Raw genomic sequence first — 21,969 nt, forward strand, 5'->3', positions numbered from 1 at the left:
TTTCGCCGCGCTGCCCAGGTGAAATGCAGCTGATTTGACCATTAAAGTACATTTATTAAGGAAAAGTTAAACTGAGACACACCTTTGCTATAATGTCGAGCAAACAAATAATTGTTTTTAAGTGTTAATCTTGTTAAATTCTTGTTGAAGTCCTCCTGTGCACACTACCGCGACCGCCATTTGGCAGTTAATCGATTTTTGGCACAACACCGGCCCACTGGTTTAAGACGTTTTTCTTACTCTGATTGAACTTTCATATCAGAATACATTTTTCCTCAGATATTTCTGAAATGATTAAGCCAGGTGTGTGAGTCGTATTTACCTGCTGGCTGAGCTTCTTCAGGTACGAAATGACGCTGTAGCTCAGACCACAGTCCAAGGTGTCCGCAATCAGGTTTGGTGCACCCATCATTCTTAAAGCCTTTTTTAAGGGCTGGCAGAAAATGTTGGGAGGAATTTTAAGTGAGTTAAAAATGAAGCACAGCTTAAAGCCGTAGACAAAAGAGCTTTTGTTTACCAGGAGGAAGTATGGAGGCATCGTCTTCAGGTATGTCTCAAAGGCCTGCCGCCACTTCAGGTTTGGTTTCAGTTTGTGAACTTTAAATAAATCATCTGAAAGGAGAAAAAACAAGAAGATTTTATCATTTTGGATCAATACGTAGCTGAAAGCCAGTCTTCTGCAGTTGCTGACAAACCTGAACGTTGTAATCACATCTGCATTAAGTCAAGTTCAACAGCTGGAATGCATCCATGGTTACACTAATCTGGATTTTCCTTGATTCACATCGTCACCAACCACAGCTGAATGTAAAAAACTTTTCACTGAACAGATTTAGGTGAAATGTTTGGGGAGTTGTACATCTATGACTGACTAAGCTTTGAAGCCAACCCAATCCAAGATGGCCGTCACAGCTAACTGATCTTAGAAAATACAAAGAGGGCCAATACTCTGACATTTATGTAGATAGTGAGATAATTTTAGTAGCTATGTCACAACAAATGTCAGACACTACACACAGTGTGAAATATTTGCCTAAAACTTTAGCATTCTGTCTGTTAGCAAAATATCATGAGCCACTGAAGAGACTTTAATGAAATTTTCAGACTAATCATTGAATTTAAATCCACAGCTGTTCAATTTTGAATTCAAGATGGCTACCACAACTAATCAATCTTAGCAAAGACAAAAATGGCTACAATTTTACTAACACTGAGCTGCACACTTGGCGTGGTAGTAGCTGAGAGTTACCCACAACACATACTCTGTAGGGATGCACCGATCCACTTTTTTCCCTTCCGATACCTGAGGTTTAGTATCAGTCAATACGATCCGATACTGATCTGATACAGATGCTTGATTAAGTTGGTAGTGTTATAGCTGGAAGTTTTAGTGCCACCCCTTGGAGCCGTTGCTGTGCACGTACTGCACGTAGCTGTCAAATGTGTTTGCTGAGGTAGTGTGAAATATTTCCAGATGGGTCCGTGTACATGCAGGCAGTTCGTTTTCCCATTTGAAACATCCATCCATCCATCTTCCGCTTATTCCGAAGTTGGGTCGCGGGGGCAGCAGCTTGAGCAGGGAGGCCCAGACATCTCTTTCCACAGCCACCTCTTCCAGCTCTTCTGGGAGGATTCCAAGGCATTCCCAGGCCAACCAAGAGACATAGTCTCTCCAGCGTGTCCTGGGTCTTCCCCGGGGTCTCCTCCCAGTTGGACATGCCCGAAGCACCTCTCTAGGGAGGCGCCCAGGGGGCATCCTTACCAGATGCCCGAACCACCTCAACTGGCTCCTCTCAACGTGGATGAGTAGCGGTTCTACTCCGAGTCTCTCCCGAATAACTGAACTTCTCACCCCATCTCTAAGGGAGACTCCAGCTACCCTGCGGAGAAAACTAATTTCAACCGCCTGTATCTGCGATCTCATTCTTTTGGTCACTACCCAGAGCTCATGACCATAGGTGAGGGTAGGAACGTAGACCAACCGGTAAATAGAGAGCTTTGCCTTACAGCTCAGCTCTCTCTTCACCGCAACAGACTGGTACAGAGTCTGCAATACTGCAGATGCTGCACCAATCCGTCTGTCAATCTCACGCTCCATTCTTCCCTCAATCGTGAACAAAACCCCAAGATACTTGAACTCTTCCACTTGAGGTAGAACCTCACCCTCGACCTGAAGAGAGCAATCCACCCTTTTCCGGTTGAGGACCATGGCCTCAGATGTGGAGGTGCTGATTCTCATCCCAGTCGCTTCACACTCGGCTGCGAACCGCTCCAGTGAGAGCTGAAGATCATGGCACGATGATGCCAACAGGACCACATCATCTGCAAAGAGCAGAGATGGAATCCTGAGGCCACCGAACCAGAAACCCTCCGCCAGCTGGCTGCACCAAGAAATTCTGTCCATAAAAGTTATGAACAGAATCGGTGACAATGGGCAGACCTGGCGGAGTCAAACTCTCACCCTGAAGGGGTCCGACTTACTGCCAGCAATGCGAACCAAACTCTTGCACTGCTTGTATAGGGACTGAACAGCCCGTAACAACGGGCCTCCAATCCCATACTCATGGAGCACCCCCCCACAGTGTACCCCAAGGAACACGGTTGAATGTCTTCTCCAAGTCCACAAAACACATGTATACTGGATGGGCAAACTCCCATGACCCCTCAAGGACCCTAGTGAGAGTAAAGAGCTGATCGAGTGTTCCATGGCCAGGATGGAATCCACATTGTTCCTCCTGGATCTGAGGTTCAACCAACGATTGGATTCACTTCTCCAGTACCCCTGAATAGACCTTACCAGGGAGGCTAAGAAGAGTGATGCCCTTATAATTGGAGCACACCCTCTGGTACCCCTTTTTGAAGAGGGGAACCACCACCCCAGTCTGCCAGTCCAGTGGCACTGCCCCCAATATCCACGCGATGTTGCAAAGGCGTGTCAGCCAAGACAGCTCCACAACATCCAGAACCTTAAGAATATCAGGGTGAATCTCATCCACTCCCAGAGTCCTGTCGCCTCGGAGCTTTTTAACTACCTCGGCAACCTCAGCCATGATGATGGACTGATCAACCCCAAAGTCCCCCGACTCAGCTTCCTCCATGGAGGATGTGCTGGTGGGATTGAGAAAGTCTGAGAAGTATTCCTTCTATCTCCTGACGACATCACTGGTTGAGGTCAACAGCACCCCACCTTCACTGAACATAGTGTTAGTAAAGTGCTGCTTTCCCCTCCTCAGCCGCATGATGGTTTGCCAGAATCTCCTTGGAGCTGACCGAGAGGCTCTATCCAAGGTCTCACCAAACTTCTCCCACATCCGAGCTTTTGCCTCAGCAACAGCCAAGGTTGCACACCGCTTGGCCCTCCGGTACTCCTCAGCTGCCTCCAGAGTCCCATTAGCCTTCAAGGCCCAATAGGATTAGTTGGTAGGGCAACAGACAAGAGGGGACAGAACGCAACTGGAATGCCACCTCCCGGGAACAGTCATTCCAGAGGCAATTGGTGAGCTGTTTTTGGGGGCGTGGGAAGATCCTGTCCAGTTGGTAATCACTGCTTTTCCATCCTGCAGCAGAGATCTGCAGGTGCTTCAAAGGGCTGACCCTGCCATCTCAATGTTTCTGGAGTTTTGGCAGCAGCAGAGAGTGCAGAGCCGTGCTGAGAAGGAGTGTCTGGGCCTAGGTGTCCATGGACTTGTAAAACAGTGGAACCAAATTGTCCAGAAGGAGGGCCTCCTGTATTGGCGCAGCTAGAGACCAGATGGTGGAGAAGAGGTTCTCTAGTTCCTTCTTCCAGAGAGCTTAAGATCAGAGATGTTGCAAGAGCTTCATCAACATCATGGTCACCAAGGGATAGAGAGGACAACTGATGTGGTGAAGCAGAGGTGTTTCTGACCAGGGATGGACAAAGATGGTGGTGCTGGTGCCCGCAGTGTGAAAGGTGTACCCTTGCTAAAAGCACCCAGCCAAGAGTTTGTGCTCCCATGGGTCACATCCTTGCTTCAAGACCAAATCAGCTGCTGGCCATTGATTTTACACTGTTGGAGACAGCCCGTGATGGAAGGGAGCTTGTGATGGTGGAAGGGAGCTTGTGATGGTGATGACGGACGTGCTTTCGAAGTTCACTCAAACTATCCCCACTCATGATCAAAAAGCGGCTACGGTGGCAAAGGTCCTGGTTCATGAGTGGCTTTACCGTTTTGGAGTGCCGGCCCACATCCATTTAGACCAGGGGAGGAACTTTGAGAGTCTCTTGGTGCAACAGTTGTGCGAGTTGTACGGAGTTCAGAAAAGTCGTACCACACCTTACCACCCACAGGAAAATGGAAAGTGTGAACGCTTTAATCGAACTATGTTCAACCTGCTTCGTTCCATTCCTCCACATGAAAAACGAAACTGACCAGAACACCTCCCATAGCTTGTCTTTCACTATAACACCACTGTCCATCAGTTGACAGGTGAATCACCCCACTTCCTCATGTTTGGACAAGAACCCCACTTGCCTGTGGATTTCCTGCTTGGCCATCTTCCAGAGCCTATGGCACCCAGAATGTGTGACTGGGTGGCAGAGCATAGGAGGTGCCTGAATGTGGCCATAGATGTTGCCAGAGGCAGAGTGGAGCTGGCAGCCCAGAGGAGAAAAGTGAGGCATGATGAAAAGGCTAGGAGTGAAGACAGTAGGGCTGCTGTTTCTGTGGTCTCGGGTGCCAGCAGCCTGGTTACAGCCATTTTTCGGCCTTGGTTGCATTTTGATTTATCGGTGAGCCACCGATCCATAGGGGTGGGGATGTAACTGGGTGGTTTATTAGTTCAATGTAAAAGTGGCTGTAAATTCCCACTCTTGGTTGGGTCCCTGAACACACCATGCCTGTTTCCCCGCCTCCACCTTCAGTGTTGCTAGGCTCATTAGTGTATATAAGCACTAGGTGTGCACGCCAAATATTTGATTCACCAGTGTGTTGGCTGTTTGGTCTGTTGCTACATGTGGTTGTAGTGTGAACGCTGGTACAGTGCAATGTAACAAGCCCTGAATGGCAAGTGGGAAATTTCTACTGCTGTTAAGGTAAATGTTTTTGATGAGCCACCTATGGCTGGTTGGGTGCTATGTCAGTGCTGCTCTGCATATTGTTGCTTTTGTGTTGCTCTGTTTAAAGTGACTTGTATTAGTTTTTTAGGATGTGTGCCAGTGGGTAGCAGATTGCCACTGCAACTGTTTGAATTTACCCGTTAGCGGGGTTGTGACTTATTAAGGTACAGGCTTGTATTTTCTAATATTGATGTTTATTATGTGTAGGCACCTTAGTAATTGTCATTTTGTGTACTGCAGATTGCGGCTGTTGCTATATTATGCTCCCAACGTTGTGTGCATTTTTTTTACTTTATATGCTCTCATGTAGCTGGCATTTTCTCCGGGTACTCCGGTTTCCTCCCACAGACCAAAAACATACATGTTAGACTGATTGGTAACTCTAAATTGTCCCTAGGTGTGAGTGAGAGTGAATGGTTGTTTGTCTCGTTTGTCTCTATGTGGCCCTGTGATGGACTTGCGACCCGTCCAGGGTGTCCCCCGCCCCTCGCACAGTGATTGCTGGACATGGGCACCAGCGACCCCCGTGACCCAAAATGGAATAAGCGGGTAAAGATAATAGATGGATGGATGTAGCTGGCATTGTGTTCACCTGGTGCTAGGTGATCTGGACTTGTGCCAAGTTTGTTGTAGCACTTCAGCATTAGCACTTTAAAACTAGCACTTTAGAGCCAGCACAGTAAACTTTTTGTTTTGCCACCTAACCATAACTACTCTTTTTATAGTGGCTTTTGTTTTGCTCAATTTTGTTTTTGGTTGTGATTATTAGGTTTTAAATATATATAATAAAGTGATGTTTTTAATGTTGTTGAAAGGAATAAATAAAATATATATTTTGTACACTACTTCTGTTTTTGTCATTTGAAGCCAGGCGTACCTGGTATTTGTAATAGGGAAATCCTAGACTAGCATTATTTGAAGTCTACCAGTTGGCTTTAGGGTCACACCCTCCGAGTCACAATCCGGGGCTTTTCCCCGTGTTACACATGTTAACTTGCTAGTTGTGTTAGTTGTTTTTCTGTGAGATTGATGTGGTTAATTTCGTTCAAGTCCTAGATCCTTTGTCAAAGACTGCAGCATAAATGGGGACATTATCATTAAAGATAAACGTGATCATGGAGATGAGCCATTTTTTAAATGTTTTTCAGTAAACCAGAGGAGAGTGACTTCAGTGAACTGAATGTTGCATTCAAAGTATCACAAAGGTAACAAGAGCTCATTTTCTGTCTTCTCTTAAACAATAATAGCTGAATAAAAATTAATAATAAAATTACTTTAACACCATAACCTTCACAATGGTGGTATTTACTGCAGGACTGTTAATTTACATTTGTTTTAGATTATTAGTTTAGCATATGGTAATCATGGGTCAAGTTAAGAGGAGAATCTCTTCAAGACAGAACAAAAAAAAAAAAGAATTATTACCAAGAATATATCAGCATCAATAAACTGTAGAAGAGTAACAAAAAGACAAATTAAACTATCATCACTATCTAACCATGTTACATTCATGTCCATCTTCATGTTTTCAGACTGACTGAGTGTTGAGCTAAGAAATGACCATGGTAGTGGTCAGTCCTGTCAGTGATGATGGAGCTGGTAAGTTAATGGTGGAGTGCTGGAGCTGACTGGGTGAAGTGGAGGCTGTCAAAATAAAAATCAAATCAAAGTGATTAGAATTTAGTTTGTCACATACCAAATGCAAGCACTGCAACAACTTTTTCTGAAATTTACTGAAGATGCCAAGACTATGTATGATACTGAGCCCCGGACGGGACATGAGGGATTTTTTTTTTGTTACTTTTGCATTCCCTCGCAATGCTGTACTGTACGTAATGTTACCTCACAGACAACAAACGCTCTTCTCTCAAAGAAACTGGTCTAGATGACATGATTTAACCTTTTTTGTTCTCACAGACAACAGCGACAACGTAGACACCTATATTTGAGGTTCATGGAGTTTTGTTTTGAAATCAGCCTTAAATATAAGGATATCCAGTGTGTGCTGCAGTGGTAAAATTAGTTTTACGTTGGATATTTCACGTTCATGCTCCTGGATTCAGATCTTCCTTGTATGGCAAGCTGACGCAGGCAGTCTGATGTTGTTCAACTGCTCTCAGTCTGTCCCTCCTCCCAGGAGCGATGGTTCTCTTAGGGGCCGTCAACAAATTACCAGGCTAACTCATTCAACCTTTATTTAGACAGGTAAATCCCATTGAGCCTCGAGGACTCTTTTACAAGAGAGACCTGATTTCAACAAAGAGTTATAACAGTGGACAACAACGACAACAATAGAGTCATAAAAGAGGCATACATTTTTTTTTTTTTTTAAACAAATTAAAATAAGATGGCAAAAAAAGTAGCAAAAAACAGCTAGACTATCAGGTGAATGTAGAAAACTAAAAACAGGAACGTGGTTCTGATGAGCTTGGTCTGAACACCGTTATAGCTGTGCAAGAACTTCTTAAATTTCTTTTTGGAAAAAATTGCGACCACCAGGGCTCTCATTCCCCCTCCAACTCATGACCCATCCATCCCACCTCAGTCTGTAGCTCCATTTGACCATTTTGAACCCATCACTCCATCTTCTCTAGAGCAGGTCATGTGCAACTTGAAACCTTCTGGTTCCCCCTTTGATGTGGCCCCCCTCGACTACTAAAGGAGGTGTTTCCAACTCTAGGTCTGTCCATTCTTGCCATAGTAAACAGTAGTTTATCCACTGGCGTGGTGCCAAAAACCTTTAAACATGCTGCTGTCCAGCCTCTCCTGAAAAAACCAAACCTTGACCCCTCAGTCGTTTCCAACTACCGGCCTGTCTCCAAACTCCCATTTGTTTCTAAAGTACTGGAGAAAATAGTCGAGTCCCAGTTGAAGTGCTTCCTGGAGGATCACGCCATCTTAGAGCTATTCCAATCTGGCTTTAAACCTCTCCACAGCACTGAAACTGCCCTGCTGAAGGTCTTTAATGACATTTTCTTAACCACTGATACCGGTGATTCTGTGCTGCTCATCCTGTTGGACCTCACAGCCGCCTTTGACACCATCGACCATGAGATCCTCATTGCTAGGTTGGAGCAGTGGGTGGGCACCACAGGGTCAGCCCACAATTGGTTCAGATCTTACCTCACTGACAGATCCTTTTGTGTCTCCATCAAGGATTTTAGTTCTGCAGCGACAGAGCTTAAATGGGGGTTCTGCAGGGGTCCATCCTGGGTCTCCTCCTATTCTCTCTATACCAGCTGCCGCTTGGTGCTATTTTCTGGAAACACAACATACCGTTTCACTTCTACGTTGACAACTGTCAAATTTACTTCCCCCTAAGACACAATGGTACATGCTTTATTCAACCGCTGCTCGACTGCCTGGCTGACATCAGGGACTGGATGGCTTTACATTTCTTGAGTTTCAATGAAAAGAAGTCTGAAGTCATGTTGTTCCCTCCCAACGACACGATCACAAATCACTGCATCGACCTCTCCACTCTATCCCTGTCAGAAAAACAAAGAGTCACTAATCTGGGAGTGATAATGGACCCTTCCCTGAAACTTTTTTTATTTTTTCATTTACCCGTTATTTATACAGGTAGTCTCATTGAGCCACGAGAATTCATTTTCAAGAGAGACCTGTTTAGAGAGCAGATGGGGGTTAAGGGCCTTGCTCATGGGCCCAGAGTGGGGCGAATGAGGGTGGGGGCAAGTGTGGGTGCTTCACCTACCCCACCCACCTTTTTTTTATGTTGTCGGTACCGGGGCGTGAACCGGCGATCTTCCGATCACAGGCCCACTTTCTCTAACCTTTGCACCACTCCAACTGAGGCGGCTGTCTAAACTGAAGCCCATATTGTCCAAAAAGAACCTGGAGACAGTAATACATGCATTCATTACATCTAGGCTTGATTACTGCAATTCACTCCTGTTTGGTATCAGTCAGACCTCCATTGCACGACTACAACTGGTCCAGAATGCAGCAGCCCCATTTTTAACCAGTACAGGCAAAAGAGAGCACATTACTCCAGTTTTGGCCTCCCTGCACTGGCTACCGGTTCACCTTCGAATCCAGTTCAAAATACTCATGTATGTCTACAAATCGCTGAACAGTTTCGCCACCCCCATCTCTCTGATCTGCTACAACCGTATGTCCCACCACGTTCCCTGAGGTCAGCAGACCAATTGCTCCTCACAGTTCCAGGAACTCATCTTAAGCGCAGAGGTGACAGGTCCTTCTCTGTAGCAGGACTAAGACTTTGGAACGAGTTACCTCTGCTTGCCAGACAGGCCCCCTCCCTGTCGGTTTTCATTGCTGAGGCAGCACCACCTTCCAACATCAGTAGAGAGGGACGCACTCAACACTCTTAGCAAGGACAAAAACATCATCATTCTCCCAGCAGACAAAAGAAGGTGCACTGTGATTTTGAACCAGAAAGACAATCATGAGAAAGTTATGACACTCCTTAGTGATGTAGTATGACATATCCTGAGATATATTCATACATTAAACGGGTTCACTCATCTTTCTGGACTGTGTGATGTACGTGCGTTGAATTTAACAGAAATGTGGACATCAGGTCAAGTTCACTACAGTGACTTAAACACTTATGAACCTCTGAAAAGAGATCCAGGAAGTGGTTACAAGAAGAAGTTAATAGATTGCCTGAAAAATTTGAAGCAGGAAGAGGCTATTGACCGTATTCTGTACCACAGACGGGGAGGCCACACCTAGTCTGTATGGTTTACCTAAAATCCACAAACAAGGTGTACCTTTAAGACCAATCGTTAGCATGATTAACTCTGTCACTTACAGTGTTTCCAAATATCTGGCGTCTGTACTCATCCCTTTAGTTGGCAGCTCAGAACACCACATACAGAACACCATGGACTTTGTGGATAAGGTGAGGGATGTCATCATGGAGACTGATGAAACAATGGTCTCTTTTGATGTCACATCACTCTTTACGTGCATTCCTGTTGATGATGCAGTAGAGGTGGTCAGTTTAAAATTAAAATCAGACACCACTCTGAGCAGCAGGACCACGCTTTCCACAGAACAACTGTGTCAACTCTTGAAACTGTGCCTGCAGTCAACCTACTTCACATATGGGGAGCAATATTATAGGCAGAAACATGGGTGTGCTATGGGGTCTCCAGTTTCTCCTATTGTTGCCAACCTGTACATGGAGGAGGTAGAAAAGAGAGCCTTGACGTCCTTTTCAGAGACACCACCAAGTCATTGGTTCAGGTATGTTGACGACACCTGGGTTGAAATTAAATCTCAGGAAGTCCAACATTTTACTGACCACATCAACTCTGTGGATAAATACATCAAGTTCACACGAGAAGATGTAAAAAATGGCAGGTTGGCTTTCTTGGACTGTGAGGTCTCAGTCTCTGATAGAGAACATTTGCAAACCGAGGTGTACCGCAAACCCACCCACACAGACCAGTATTTGCAGTTTGACTCCCATCACCCTTTGGAGCACAAGTTAGGAGTCATCAGGACTCTGTATCACAGAGCAGACAGCGTCCCCACTAGCTCAGGAGCCAGGCAGAAGGAGAAATCCCACACAAGACAGGCTCTAGAGCAATGTGGATATCCTAACTGGGCCTTCCTGAAAGCAGAGAAGAAACCCAAACAGGACTCCAGTCAGCCAACAGGTGAAAAGGAGGAACCCAGACCCAGACCAGTGGTCATTCCATATGTTGAGGGAGTATCAGAGAAACTGAGACGTTTATTTTCTAAACACAACGTCCCAGTGGCTTTTAAACCCCAAAATACATTAAAGACTGGTTCATCCCAAAGATCCAGTCCCCCGGCACAAACAGAGTAATATTGTGTATGTTGTTCAGTGTCAGGAGAGTGATCAGTCTTACATCAGGGAAACTAAACAGCCACTGGCCAAAAGGATGGCCCAGCACAGAAGATCAACATCATCAGACCAGGACTCTGCGGTCTACACTCATCTCCAGGCCAGAGGTCACTCTTTCAAGGATGAAGATGTTCACATCCTGGACAGAGAGGAACGATGGTTTGAGAGAGGAGTAAAGGAGGCCATCTTTGTGATAAGAAATCGTCCATCATTAAACAGGGGTGGAGCCTCCGGGTTCAACTGTCCCCCTCTTACAATGCTGTGATTGCTAGTATCACTCAGCCCTCTGTGAACAGTAAACAGCCATCAGTGTGCTAATGATCCATTGTTAGGCTGATGGTCCTTCTTGATCATGTGATCAGCTGGTTTTGGTTGTCAGCAGCAAAACTGGTTGATCCACTCTGAGAAGGTGCTATTTAAGAGACTGAGCTGAATACAGCTCCTCAGACTGAGGAAGTCTCTCGGATGAAAGACGAAACGTTTCTACATTTTTTTTTTTGCTTTTTTTTTTTTTTGAATGTCCAGAGGACCAGATTGAAGGTTTTTGAATATAACTTATGCATAATCAGTGAAATTAAATAAATGTAAGGGACATAAAAATCCCTCCAATCATACATCCATATGTATAGGTGCACTGGGTGGTGTGGCGTTTGCAAAGGAGAGCCCAAGCTCCTCCATGGCAACAGTCAAGGTGTTTGGTGGGGGCTGGCTTGTTGTTGTACAAGATGCAGTTTTTCTTCTTCGTGTTTTTTGTCTGGCTTTTACTTCAAAGATGCTCAGCACTGGACAGAACTGTTTTTCTTTCATTGAAGATGTTTTGCTGCTATTCTTAGTCTCAGCCTGATGAACCTGCTGGTTATTTTTCTTTGCACATCATGACATGAAGGACGCATGCTTTCTAACAGACTTGCTTCTCTCCCCACAGTATCCATGTTGTGGGGAGCTCCATGAAAGATTGACCGGTCCTTATTCTGAAAAGCTTTTCAACTTTCTGGACCAGACTGAAGGTTCTGTGTTTTCTCAGGTCCAAGGTCAACACAGCCATCTACCAGGAAGTTTTAGAGACTTCATGTTTCCTGCTGCTGACCAACTTTATGGAGATGCAGATTTCATTTTCCAATAGGACTTGGCACCTGCACACAGTGCCAAAGTACCTGGTTTAAGGACCATGTTTTGAACTGACCAGCAAACTCATCTGACCTTAACCCCATAGAAAATGTATGGGATATTGTGAAGAGGAAGATGTGATACACCAGACCCAACAATTCAGAAGAGCTGAAGGTCACTATCAGAACACCTGAGCAGAGACACAGACTGATCTACTCCACGCCACAATGTGTTGCTGCAATAATCCAGGGAAAAGTAGCAACTACTAAGTATTGATGCTGTACATGCTCATACTTTTCATGCTCATACTTATCAGTTGGCCAACATTTCTAAAAATCTTTTTTTATTGGTCTTAAGTAATATTCTAATTTTCTGAGATACTGAATTTGGGGTTTTCATTAGTTGTCAGTTATAATCATCAACATTAAAATAAATAAACATTTGAAATATATCAGTCTGTGTGTAATGAATGAATAGAATATACAAGTTTCATTTTTTTAATGGAATTACTGAAATAAATCAACTTTTTCATGATATTCTAATTTAATGACCAGCACCTGCATGTCTTCTATTCTGGCTTTTTGTCATTCTTATAAAGAAGTTGAAGGGAGTTTTGTTCTTTTTTGTTTGTTTGTTTGTGTGAGCAGCACGGTGGCACAACTGGTAGAGCTGCTGCCTCTCAGCGAGCAGGTCCCTGGTTCAAATCCTGGTCTGAGGGCTGTTCTGGGCGGAGTTTGCATGTTTTCTTTGTGCATGCGTGGGTTTTCTACGTGTACTCCGGTTTTCTCCCACAGACCAATAACAAGTTAGGCTGATTGGTAACTTGTCTCTATGTGTCCCTGTGATGGACCTGCAACCTGTCCAGGGTGTACCTCGCACAGTAACTGCTGGACATGGGCACCGGCGACCCCCGTGACCCAAAATGGAAGAAGCAGGTAAAAGATAATGGATGGATGTTTCTTGTGGTTGAAGCTGATGACCCCACCCATGTTGGGAGAGGGGCATTTCAAATAAACCAGTTATTGCAATCTCAACAGAACATTTAATCTAATTTCAAATCAATTTACTTTACACTGAAATATGTAATATTTTGCAAATCCAATATTGACTTTTTTTGTGATGAAACAAACATGTTGGTCCAAAAAGTTCTTATTGGGGTAATACTTTGATGGTTCAAATTTCAAAATCCACTGTGAAAATTTAGAAACAGCAACATCATAACAGCCCCACCTTGTTTAGAAATACTTGTATATCTTCAAAGTTTTACACAATATGCTGGTTTAATAATAATCATCTTGTAATACGACTGTATAGTTTTTTTCGGATCTGCTATAAGACGGACCGCCACGGGGGGTCCTTCCCGCCCACAGCCATCGACATCTAGAACGGCATTTTTGTGAAGCCAGGAAAATGAGCTTCAACAACATTTAATTTCCCTCTGGGATTAATAAAGTATTTCTGAGTATATATATAAAATCACTTAGGTGACAGGGCCAGCATCAGTTACCATGGAGAACAGATGGTTCAAATTGGGCTTACTTCCAGATTCAGCAAACTAACGTCTCTCAGAATTTTCTCTGTTCTTGTGCGTTTTTAATCTACATAGAAAAAAGTCAGGATATAAGGTTTTCAGTGGGTACAAATCAAATAAATTCATATTAATTCACGGCCGTTTTGCTGCACGGTGCGGGGCAGAGAGAACTTCCGGGTCAGACCACTTGTCAATATGAAATCATGAAAATCGAAAGTGAGCGCTCGTTATCCGTTTTTTCCATTTTCGGTTTGTGCAAAAAAAATCAGAAAACGTTTCGTTATCTGATTTTTTCATTTTGGTTTAATAAACAAAAAACAAAAAACAAGTGTGTTTTTGTTTTTTGTTTCAAACGGAAAAACGAACTGCCTGAATGTACACGGACCCTGATGGCGGATCCTTTCGCTCGCTCCATTTTGAAAACAATCTGTGCGGTGAGTTCACCAACACGTGACGTCACTCAGAGCACAAAGCGTAGAATTAGAGTGAATAGATCTGTCCAGTCATGGATCGGTCACATCGTCAGGATACCCGATCCAGAAGTTTTTTTCGATACCGGGACCGATACCGATGTCGGATCGGTGCATCTCTAATACTCTGAGCATGAAATCATGCATAATCACTTTCAAAGTGGCTGTAACGTTGTCATTTCCAACAAACGATAATCTTAAGCCCCCAGTTTACTCCCGCATACCTGGTGTCACACAATAAACTGCCCGGCGACGGACTGTTTTGTTGCGACACCAATGTATTAAAGTCTCGTTCTTCATCCCTGATCTGGCCTTTTCTTTTGTTTTGTCATGACTGAAATGGTGAGAAATGGAGGAATTTGTCACGAGCAAACTAAAATCAGACCAGCATGGCTGCAGGAGGGTCTGGAGAGTTCCTGGTGGGCTGATCTGATATGTGGGCTGCAGGGACAGCGCTCCCTGCCTTTTTTTAAAGAACTTTTTATTAACATATACACACAGAACACCGCTGCGGCTGAGGCTGCCTGCCAGCTGTTGTTTTTTTTTTTTCAACCTGTCAATCAATCCAGTAGGCGTGTCAGCAAATGACCAATCGGCGACCTCAATTTTTCCCGAAGGTAAATGCCCCTTGTCTGTGGAGCTGCTCTGCAGCCGCTCAGGGTGGACACTCGAGCATGAAGTCTCAACCCTCTGTGCACAGTTTCCGGGCAGCTGACAGGACGGGAGTATACTGGAGCCTCTAGTGTAGTAATGTGTCTTTTTGTGTTTTTATTTGCATGTTTCAACTTGCTGATCATCTGTTCATTTTTTTGAGGCTGCCACCTGTGACGTGGCAGGAAACACTTGACAGATCGCGCAGGTGTTCCCCATCAGCTGTAATGACATGAAAGACAGGAATGGGGAAATAAAAAGCACAGAACAACGAGCAGAAGAGCGCGATGGAACGGCAGACGTGCGGAGCTACCGCCGAGGGGCGGAAGGTGCGGCGGCCGGGAACGCAACGCAACCGGAGGCGCAATGGCCGGGTGCGCAACCATCGCCGAGGGGCGACAGCCGGGGCCAAGCAGAGCAGCAGTTTGGCAGAAACTGAAGACACGATGATTAAGAGCAGAGACTAGTGGGTTAAGGACGCACACAAGAATCCAGCTAAGCTGGTTGGCACGGTGGATCGTGCCCAGTTGAAGGGTGCAGTCGTCCGGGTCTGGTGTCGAGGGTGGAGGACCAAGCGTTGGAGGTCGCTGGAGGTTGAGGTCGCCATGGGACACCAGACTCAGGGAGATACGAGCGCCGGGTGAGGTCGAGGTCGTGGAGGGACGCCGGACTCTGGATAGAGTGCCGAGAGATCGCTGAAGGTCGAGACTCGAGGCTGCCTGGGAGCGCCGTGCGAGACCACGCCCCTTTCAGCTAAGACCGCTTCTTGTTCCCTCCGACTACTACTGACCGTGATGCCCTTTTAATCCTTTGATTAGACAGAATTTGGCCCGGTTTTAATATTTGGACTGTTGCAGCGTTCCTGTCTGTTGTAATAAATTACTGTAAACCTCTATTGTCTGTTTTGTGAAACACTGCTCCCCCCTGCGATATGGACCTAACCTTATTCCTAGTTTAACTAGGTGGCATTGCTGATTTTAGTGTAAGTTTTGTTCTGTCCTAAAATAAACATAGTAGCTCTTGGCAGCCGACATTGATCTAAACTGTAGCATGAAAAGTTGCGGGCGATGTTCAAGGAATGCTCAGTTCTAGATTATCAACAAACACACTGCTCCTTTGGTTTGATCTTAGTAACAGCTTAATGTGACTGGAGGTCAAAGCTACAGCAGATGAAGAGGCGACCTAGAGACTGTTTGGACTTAGTGTCAGCTCTGACCCAGAAGTTCTGAGGCCGTGCTCCCCGGCTCTTACCGAGCAGCGGGAGTAGAACCGGGTAGTTGTAAGGCATGACGAACAGGTTGACACAGGTCAGAGTGGTGCTGGCTTTAAGGTAGCCAAACGGCTTCCCCAGGTCGTTCTGCTTCCCGCTGCTGCTAACGAACACCTGCAAAGATGAAAGGGTTTCTGCTCGACCTTTATTCATTCAAGTTAGACTCACTGTTGTCAATTATTTATTATTGTCAGTTCTGTTTTTCTTTTACAATGTATACTTTGTTTAGATGTAACTGGGACCCTGCGTACACAATTTCGTTCCACCACATGTACCACATGAGAGCGAATGACAATAAAGAACCTAGAACTTGACTGAGCCTCCAGGACTCATTTAAGGACTAAAACCAACAGCATTTATTCACCCGGTTTAAAAATGCTTAGCTACTAAATGAACAAAGGTGAGGACATATAAAACGTGTTCATTCAACCTTTATTTAGACGGGTTAATCTCAGCGAGCCTCGGGGACTCATTTACAAGAGTGAGAAGACGTTTACCTGCCAGCACATGTGTGGAGACTTCCTTTCCAGAACGTACTGCGTGAGCGGCGAGGGCTCCAGCTCGTACTTGTCAAAAGGAAGCTTGTCGATCACCATGGGCTCACAGTCCACACAGGAGAAACGCACCACGGGGTGAGCGGAGCGGGGCGGCTGGAGGAAAACATGCACACAAGTCAACAGATTCATGTGTCACAACAAACCAAACGAGCCAGCTGAGCTCTTAGTGGCGATCTGAGGCGGCGGTGGAAGATGGCTGCCAAGAAAAGATGAAAGCATAAAGTATGAAACAAAAAATGGTGACGCACAAGTTCAACATAAAGTTGAAACAGGAAAAGATAAAAGAGATTGAACAGATCATCTGCGGAGCCGCAGTGGACAAGTAACGATGGATGTTTCCTGCTCACCAGGGTTGGAGAGTTCTGGTCCGGCCAGAAGGACTCTGGTATGGGCCAGTGGCCCACTGGAACACCCGTCTTTGGGTTTGGTCGCACATAGATGAGTTTGTGGCAGCTGTGCCAGGGTTGAGGGCTGAAAGACGGCGCGGCTCGACTGGACTCCACAGAGTTTTCTTCAGAACAGAAGAAAACACGAGACGATCACACACCAACAACACACACACACCGAGGTCAACGGGCTTCTGTCAAGTTACAACACGTCCCATTTCTCATTCCATTTCCACGTTTAGCACAAGTTAGACTTCTTGTCAAGTTTGTCTGTGAGGCGTCACTAAAGCAGCTAGTTAACGACACTCTTCCATATTAAACAAAGAACGTGCACGTCCAGAAAGTGGCTCCAATAGAGTTTTGACTTCATGTGGCTCCTGATTTTTTTATGATGGGTCACTTTCAGCACGGTGGCTCAGTTGGTAGAGCTGCCGCTCTCAGCGAGCAGGTTACCTTGGTTCAAAGCCCAGCCGGGGGCCTTTCGGGGGGGAGGGGAGAGTTTGCATGTTCTCTCCGTGCATGTGTGGGTTTTCTCCAGGTGCTCCAGTTTCCTCCCACAGACCAAAAACATGCATGTTAGACTGATGGTAACTCTGAACTGTCTCTATGTGTCCCTGTGATGGACTGGAGACATGTCCAGGGTGTCCCCCACCTCTCACACTGTGACTGCTGGATACGGGCACCCGTGACCCCCATGATATGAAAAAGAAGTGGGTAAAGATAATGGATGGATGGATGGATGGATGGACGGATGAATGAATGATGGATGGATGAATGGATGGATGAATGGAAGGATGGATGAATGGATGGAAGGATGGATGAATGGATGGATGAATGGATGGATGGATGAATGGAAGGACGGATAGATGGATGAATGGATGGATGGATGAATGGATGGATATATGGATGGATGGATGGATGGATGAATGGAAGGACGGATGGATGAATGGATGGACGGATGGATGAATGGATGGATGAATGGAAGGACGGATGGATGAATGGATGGATGAATGAATGGATGGATGGATGAATGGATGGATGGATGGGCAAAGGTCACTTTCATATCTGACGTTTTATTAAAGTTCACGCTGTATTTCATGAACTTTTACAGGAGTAGAGGTGAACAAACATTAATATTGTTGACACAACGTCAGGAGGATCCAAACTTGCAGCTCCAGCTGTTGTGTGAGACGTCACATCTGCTCGTGTGGGTCGCTTCAGAGCCGTGGACTGTTCACGCCGTGGTGTGACGGAGGTCACATTTAAACGATGGCGTGACCCCGCAGAGAATCAGACGTGAGCCCCAAGACGAGCAGAGTGAACGCAGCACAAGATTTCTCCTCTGACTTACCGTCCACAGTGACTGCTCCAGCTAACGGTACGAAAAGAGATGAGCTCAGAAAGAAACCAAATGTTCATCTTTTGAAGTGGCCTGGACCTGACAACTCAACATTTTCTGTAAACTACAAGAACAGGCCGGCTGTGATCAACTCACCTTCTCCTAGCAGAGGTGGATCTGGGCCCGCCTTCTCAAAGTTAATGACGACGCCACTCTGGACCTTTTGGACCAGGGACTCCAGACACTGGTTCAACATCCTTTGTGTTCGCACGCAGTACGATCGTCCTGAGAGGATCAAAGTCAAGAATGAGCTGTGGTCTCCGAGCGGCAGACTGAATGAAGCAGAGGGAGGAAAACATCCAACCTCCTGTGACTTCACACATCTGGGTGATGGCCGACTCATCTGTGGGGACGCTGCCGAGTTGCTCGGTGTCTGGTGCGGCTGCTCCTGGCAGCCTCAGCACCAGAGCAAACAGTCTCTGGTCCCAGCGAAAAGGCTCCTTGGTGAGCTCGCTGCCAGCCAGAGGAGAGTTCAGAGGGAGGTGCAGCTGCTCAGAAAGAGGTCCACTTTACAACCAGTTCTCAAAACACCAGTTCTGTGCAGGTCAAACAGTAGAGACGAGTAGATCTCACCTCATCTGGCACCCCTGAGCTGTTTGTGAGTCTATTCCCATCGGTGATCGTGACGATCACAGATGGTTCGAGGAAGAACGGGTTACGGCCCTGAAGGGAACAGCCACAATTAGCAGCTAAATGAGAGCTCAGCAAAACAGCAAGAGGCCGAAGAGGATAGATAAACTAATTCATTAAAAACGCCTCACGTTTAAAGATGCATTATGGGTCGTGTGGAGTTCTGAAGAATTCATATCTTTCGTGTAGTAAAAAGCTCTTTGAACGACTTTAGTTAAGAGAAATGAACTTTAAATGCTTTAAACACGGCCACGACTAAACAACTCCAATCTCAAAGATCTTAGTCGTTCATGCACATCAACTTTATAAAACTTACACTACCAACAACATGTTGCTTTACAAGGAATCCTGCCAACATTTAAAGTGAAAGAGCAGCAGCAGCTAGCTGTAGCACTGATTGAACCAGGTAATGTCAGAGACTGGAGGTGTAGCAGTCCACTTTGGTCTCCACCCAGTTCAGACTAGCCGTTAGCTCATCAGGCTGTTCAGAATTAAACTCTGGTTCTACAAACTGAGCTATCTACAACAGGTAAGATATTACTTCTTCAGGGTTTTACACAGACCTCCACTTCAAATGGATGAACTAACCCTTTACACCGATGACGTGCTCATAATGTTGAACTCCGTGATTAGCATGTCGTTACCGTCACGCAGCTCTGCACAGCAGCTGATAATCTGTGCACGTGTCAGAGTGCATGTGTCAGCTGGTGGTAGTTGGTAACATGTCGGCTGTGGAAGGCAGCCTTCGTTTCATTCAAACACACGGGGATGCCCCAGAAGAGTAACCCTGACTCACAGAACTGGTCTCACTGTAGTAATCCAACACACCAGTAGACAGTGACTGGGATCTGAGACCAGGCTGACTGGGATCTGAGACCAGGCTGACTGGGTTCAACTACAAGTCTCCTCTGAATTATCTTCAGGTAGGGACGCACAGAAGAGGGAGAAAATGTTAATACAAGTCTTTTCATGCAATAAGATTGTGACATGAAATATGACAACGTTCCCTCACATTCACGTAACCTCCCGACTAATCTGTGCCTCGTCCTCTACTGGTACTTTGTAGTCCTCCAGTAATGAGCGTTAAACATTTTCCAGTAAAAAGTTACGTGTTTCACCTCATTCCGCTCCGTACAGCTTGCTGTGCACTTTGGAGTCTTTTCCATCTTTACATTTCTTTTATTTTACACAGATGTGCTTTTATTGTGGTATTTTTTATGAAGTAAAAGCCCTCAGAGGCTTCAGTGTTGTCTGCGTGTAACTTGTGTCTTCCAGAGGGACAGAAGACAATCAAAGGGCTGCGATTTGAACTGGGACAGCATCCTTTCAAAATAATAAAGTAATAAGAGAAAACATTTCCAGGCTTTTGTTAGAGCTCCTTTTTGGACAGAGTGTAGCACAGCTGGCATGCTGGGCCTCCCCGACTCTCTCACATACTTTCTGCAATCTTCCACTCGTGATCGCATATTTGTTACTGTAAAACATTAAATGAGGTACTGTTATTTTTAGACCTTTGTGTTCGGTCTGGTTGTGGAAGCACAAACAACGAGACAAATCAAATGTTTTAATTCAAAATATTCATGACAAGATGTTTCATTTAAACTTGGTCACCTGAAGTTTCACCAATAAAAAAAAAAAATCTGATTTTGAACAACTTATTTTAAATTATCTGTGTTTTCATTTAAAGACAGATCCTCCATGTCGCCTCTAAAACGTCTCAGAGATCAGGAACTAAAAGTAAATCCAGGCTTCATGTCCTAAACGAGACTGAAGTCAACACTTTGACCTTCAGCTGTTCCATGCACACAAAATGTTCTTCATGAAGCCTTTTTTAAATTATAATCGATTTTAATTGTTAGACAACACAAGAGATCATACTAATGCTTCTTCACACTTTGTTTTTCCAGACCTGGACATTTCAATTCCAAACATTTCCAAACTACACACGAGCTCTGCAACAGCGCGCACAACTCTCATTCCATGTACAACAAACACCACGATGGCTCACATCCTCTCACAGTCACTCAGATAATCTACGTTTCTCCTGCAAACAAAGAGCCTTCGCTCACCTGTCCGTAGTTGTCGATTCCAGACACCAGACGGTTGAGGTTGAGCAGGTCAAACGCCGTGCGCAGAGCGTGCCCCAGCGTCGTGAGCCCCGATGCCTGCAGGTTCTTCAGCTCACACATGAAGGTGGCGTGGTTCTCCTTCCAGCCGGCCTGAAACAAACCGTGCACGTGTGAGGTGACCTGAAGTCTCAGAGCAGGACGAGCAGCCACAAGATAAAACAGACGCACGCCCACACGTGCACACATGGTGTTTCGAGAGTGAAACGGGTCGACTCAAACACGTGGAGCAACAAGAGAAGTTGTAGCGCCGCTTTGACTTGGGGCAGCGCGGCGCACCAGAGGATCTGAGCCGCTCCATCAGGACCGTGCCGATTGTAGCGCACGGCTCAAATCCAGGAACACGTGTCAGAGCGCTGCGTCCCCTGTGGGAGACACCTACTCCACTGGACAGATGTGAGCGTGCACCTGCAACATGCAAACCTCCTGTGCCCAGAACACACAAGAACTCTTGTAGTGTGAATCATGCGTGAACATGTTGTGATTAAAATAAAAACTAACACGCCTTGATGCTTTTCAGGCCAGAGCGTTGGACTGAACTCATTTTAAGATGAGACGAGTCCGAGTGACACCCGTTGGGTTGAACCCTGTTCAACATCTGCAATATTACAGTTCAACATCTGCAAGATTACAATTCAACATCTGCAAGATTACAGTTCAACACCTGCAAGATTACAGTTCAACATCTGTAAGATTACAGTTCAACATCTGTAAGATTACAGTTCAACACCTGTAAGATTACAGTTCAACACCTGTAAGAATATAGTTCAACACCTGTAAGATTACAGTTCAACACCTGTAAGATTATATTTCAACATCTGTAAGATTACAGTTCAACACCTGTAAGATTACAGGTCAACACCTGTAAGAATATAGTTCAACACCTGTAAGATTACAGTTCA

At 45.4% G+C, this 21,969-nt stretch overlaps 1 protein-coding gene across 1 annotated transcript in view; it reads right to left on the minus strand.

Annotated features, from left to right (window-relative positions):
- The window catches only part of ints6l (integrator complex subunit 6 like), a 40,440-nt gene that overhangs the window by 15,098 nt on the left and 3,373 nt on the right, over positions 1-21,969 (minus strand). The window contains exons 3-11 of the mRNA XM_037676022.1: positions 21,011-21,160; positions 18,885-18,974; positions 18,616-18,799; positions 18,408-18,536; positions 16,874-17,037; positions 16,467-16,619; positions 15,951-16,083; positions 518-612; positions 323-433 (exon numbers count right to left, since the gene is read on the minus strand). Coding sequence (XP_037531950.1) covers positions 323-433; positions 518-612; positions 15,951-16,083; positions 16,467-16,619; positions 16,874-17,037; positions 18,408-18,536; positions 18,616-18,799; positions 18,885-18,974; positions 21,011-21,160 — 1,209 coding nt within the window. The remainder of the gene's footprint in view (positions 1-322; positions 434-517; positions 613-15,950; positions 16,084-16,466; positions 16,620-16,873; positions 17,038-18,407; positions 18,537-18,615; positions 18,800-18,884; positions 18,975-21,010; positions 21,161-21,969) is intronic.

The sequence above is a fragment of the Nematolebias whitei genome, chromosome 4, assembly GCF_014905685.2.
Source record: "Nematolebias whitei isolate Nwh7 chromosome 4, NemWhi1, whole genome shotgun sequence".
Taxonomy (NCBI): domain Eukaryota; kingdom Metazoa; phylum Chordata; class Actinopteri; order Cyprinodontiformes; family Rivulidae; genus Nematolebias; species Nematolebias whitei.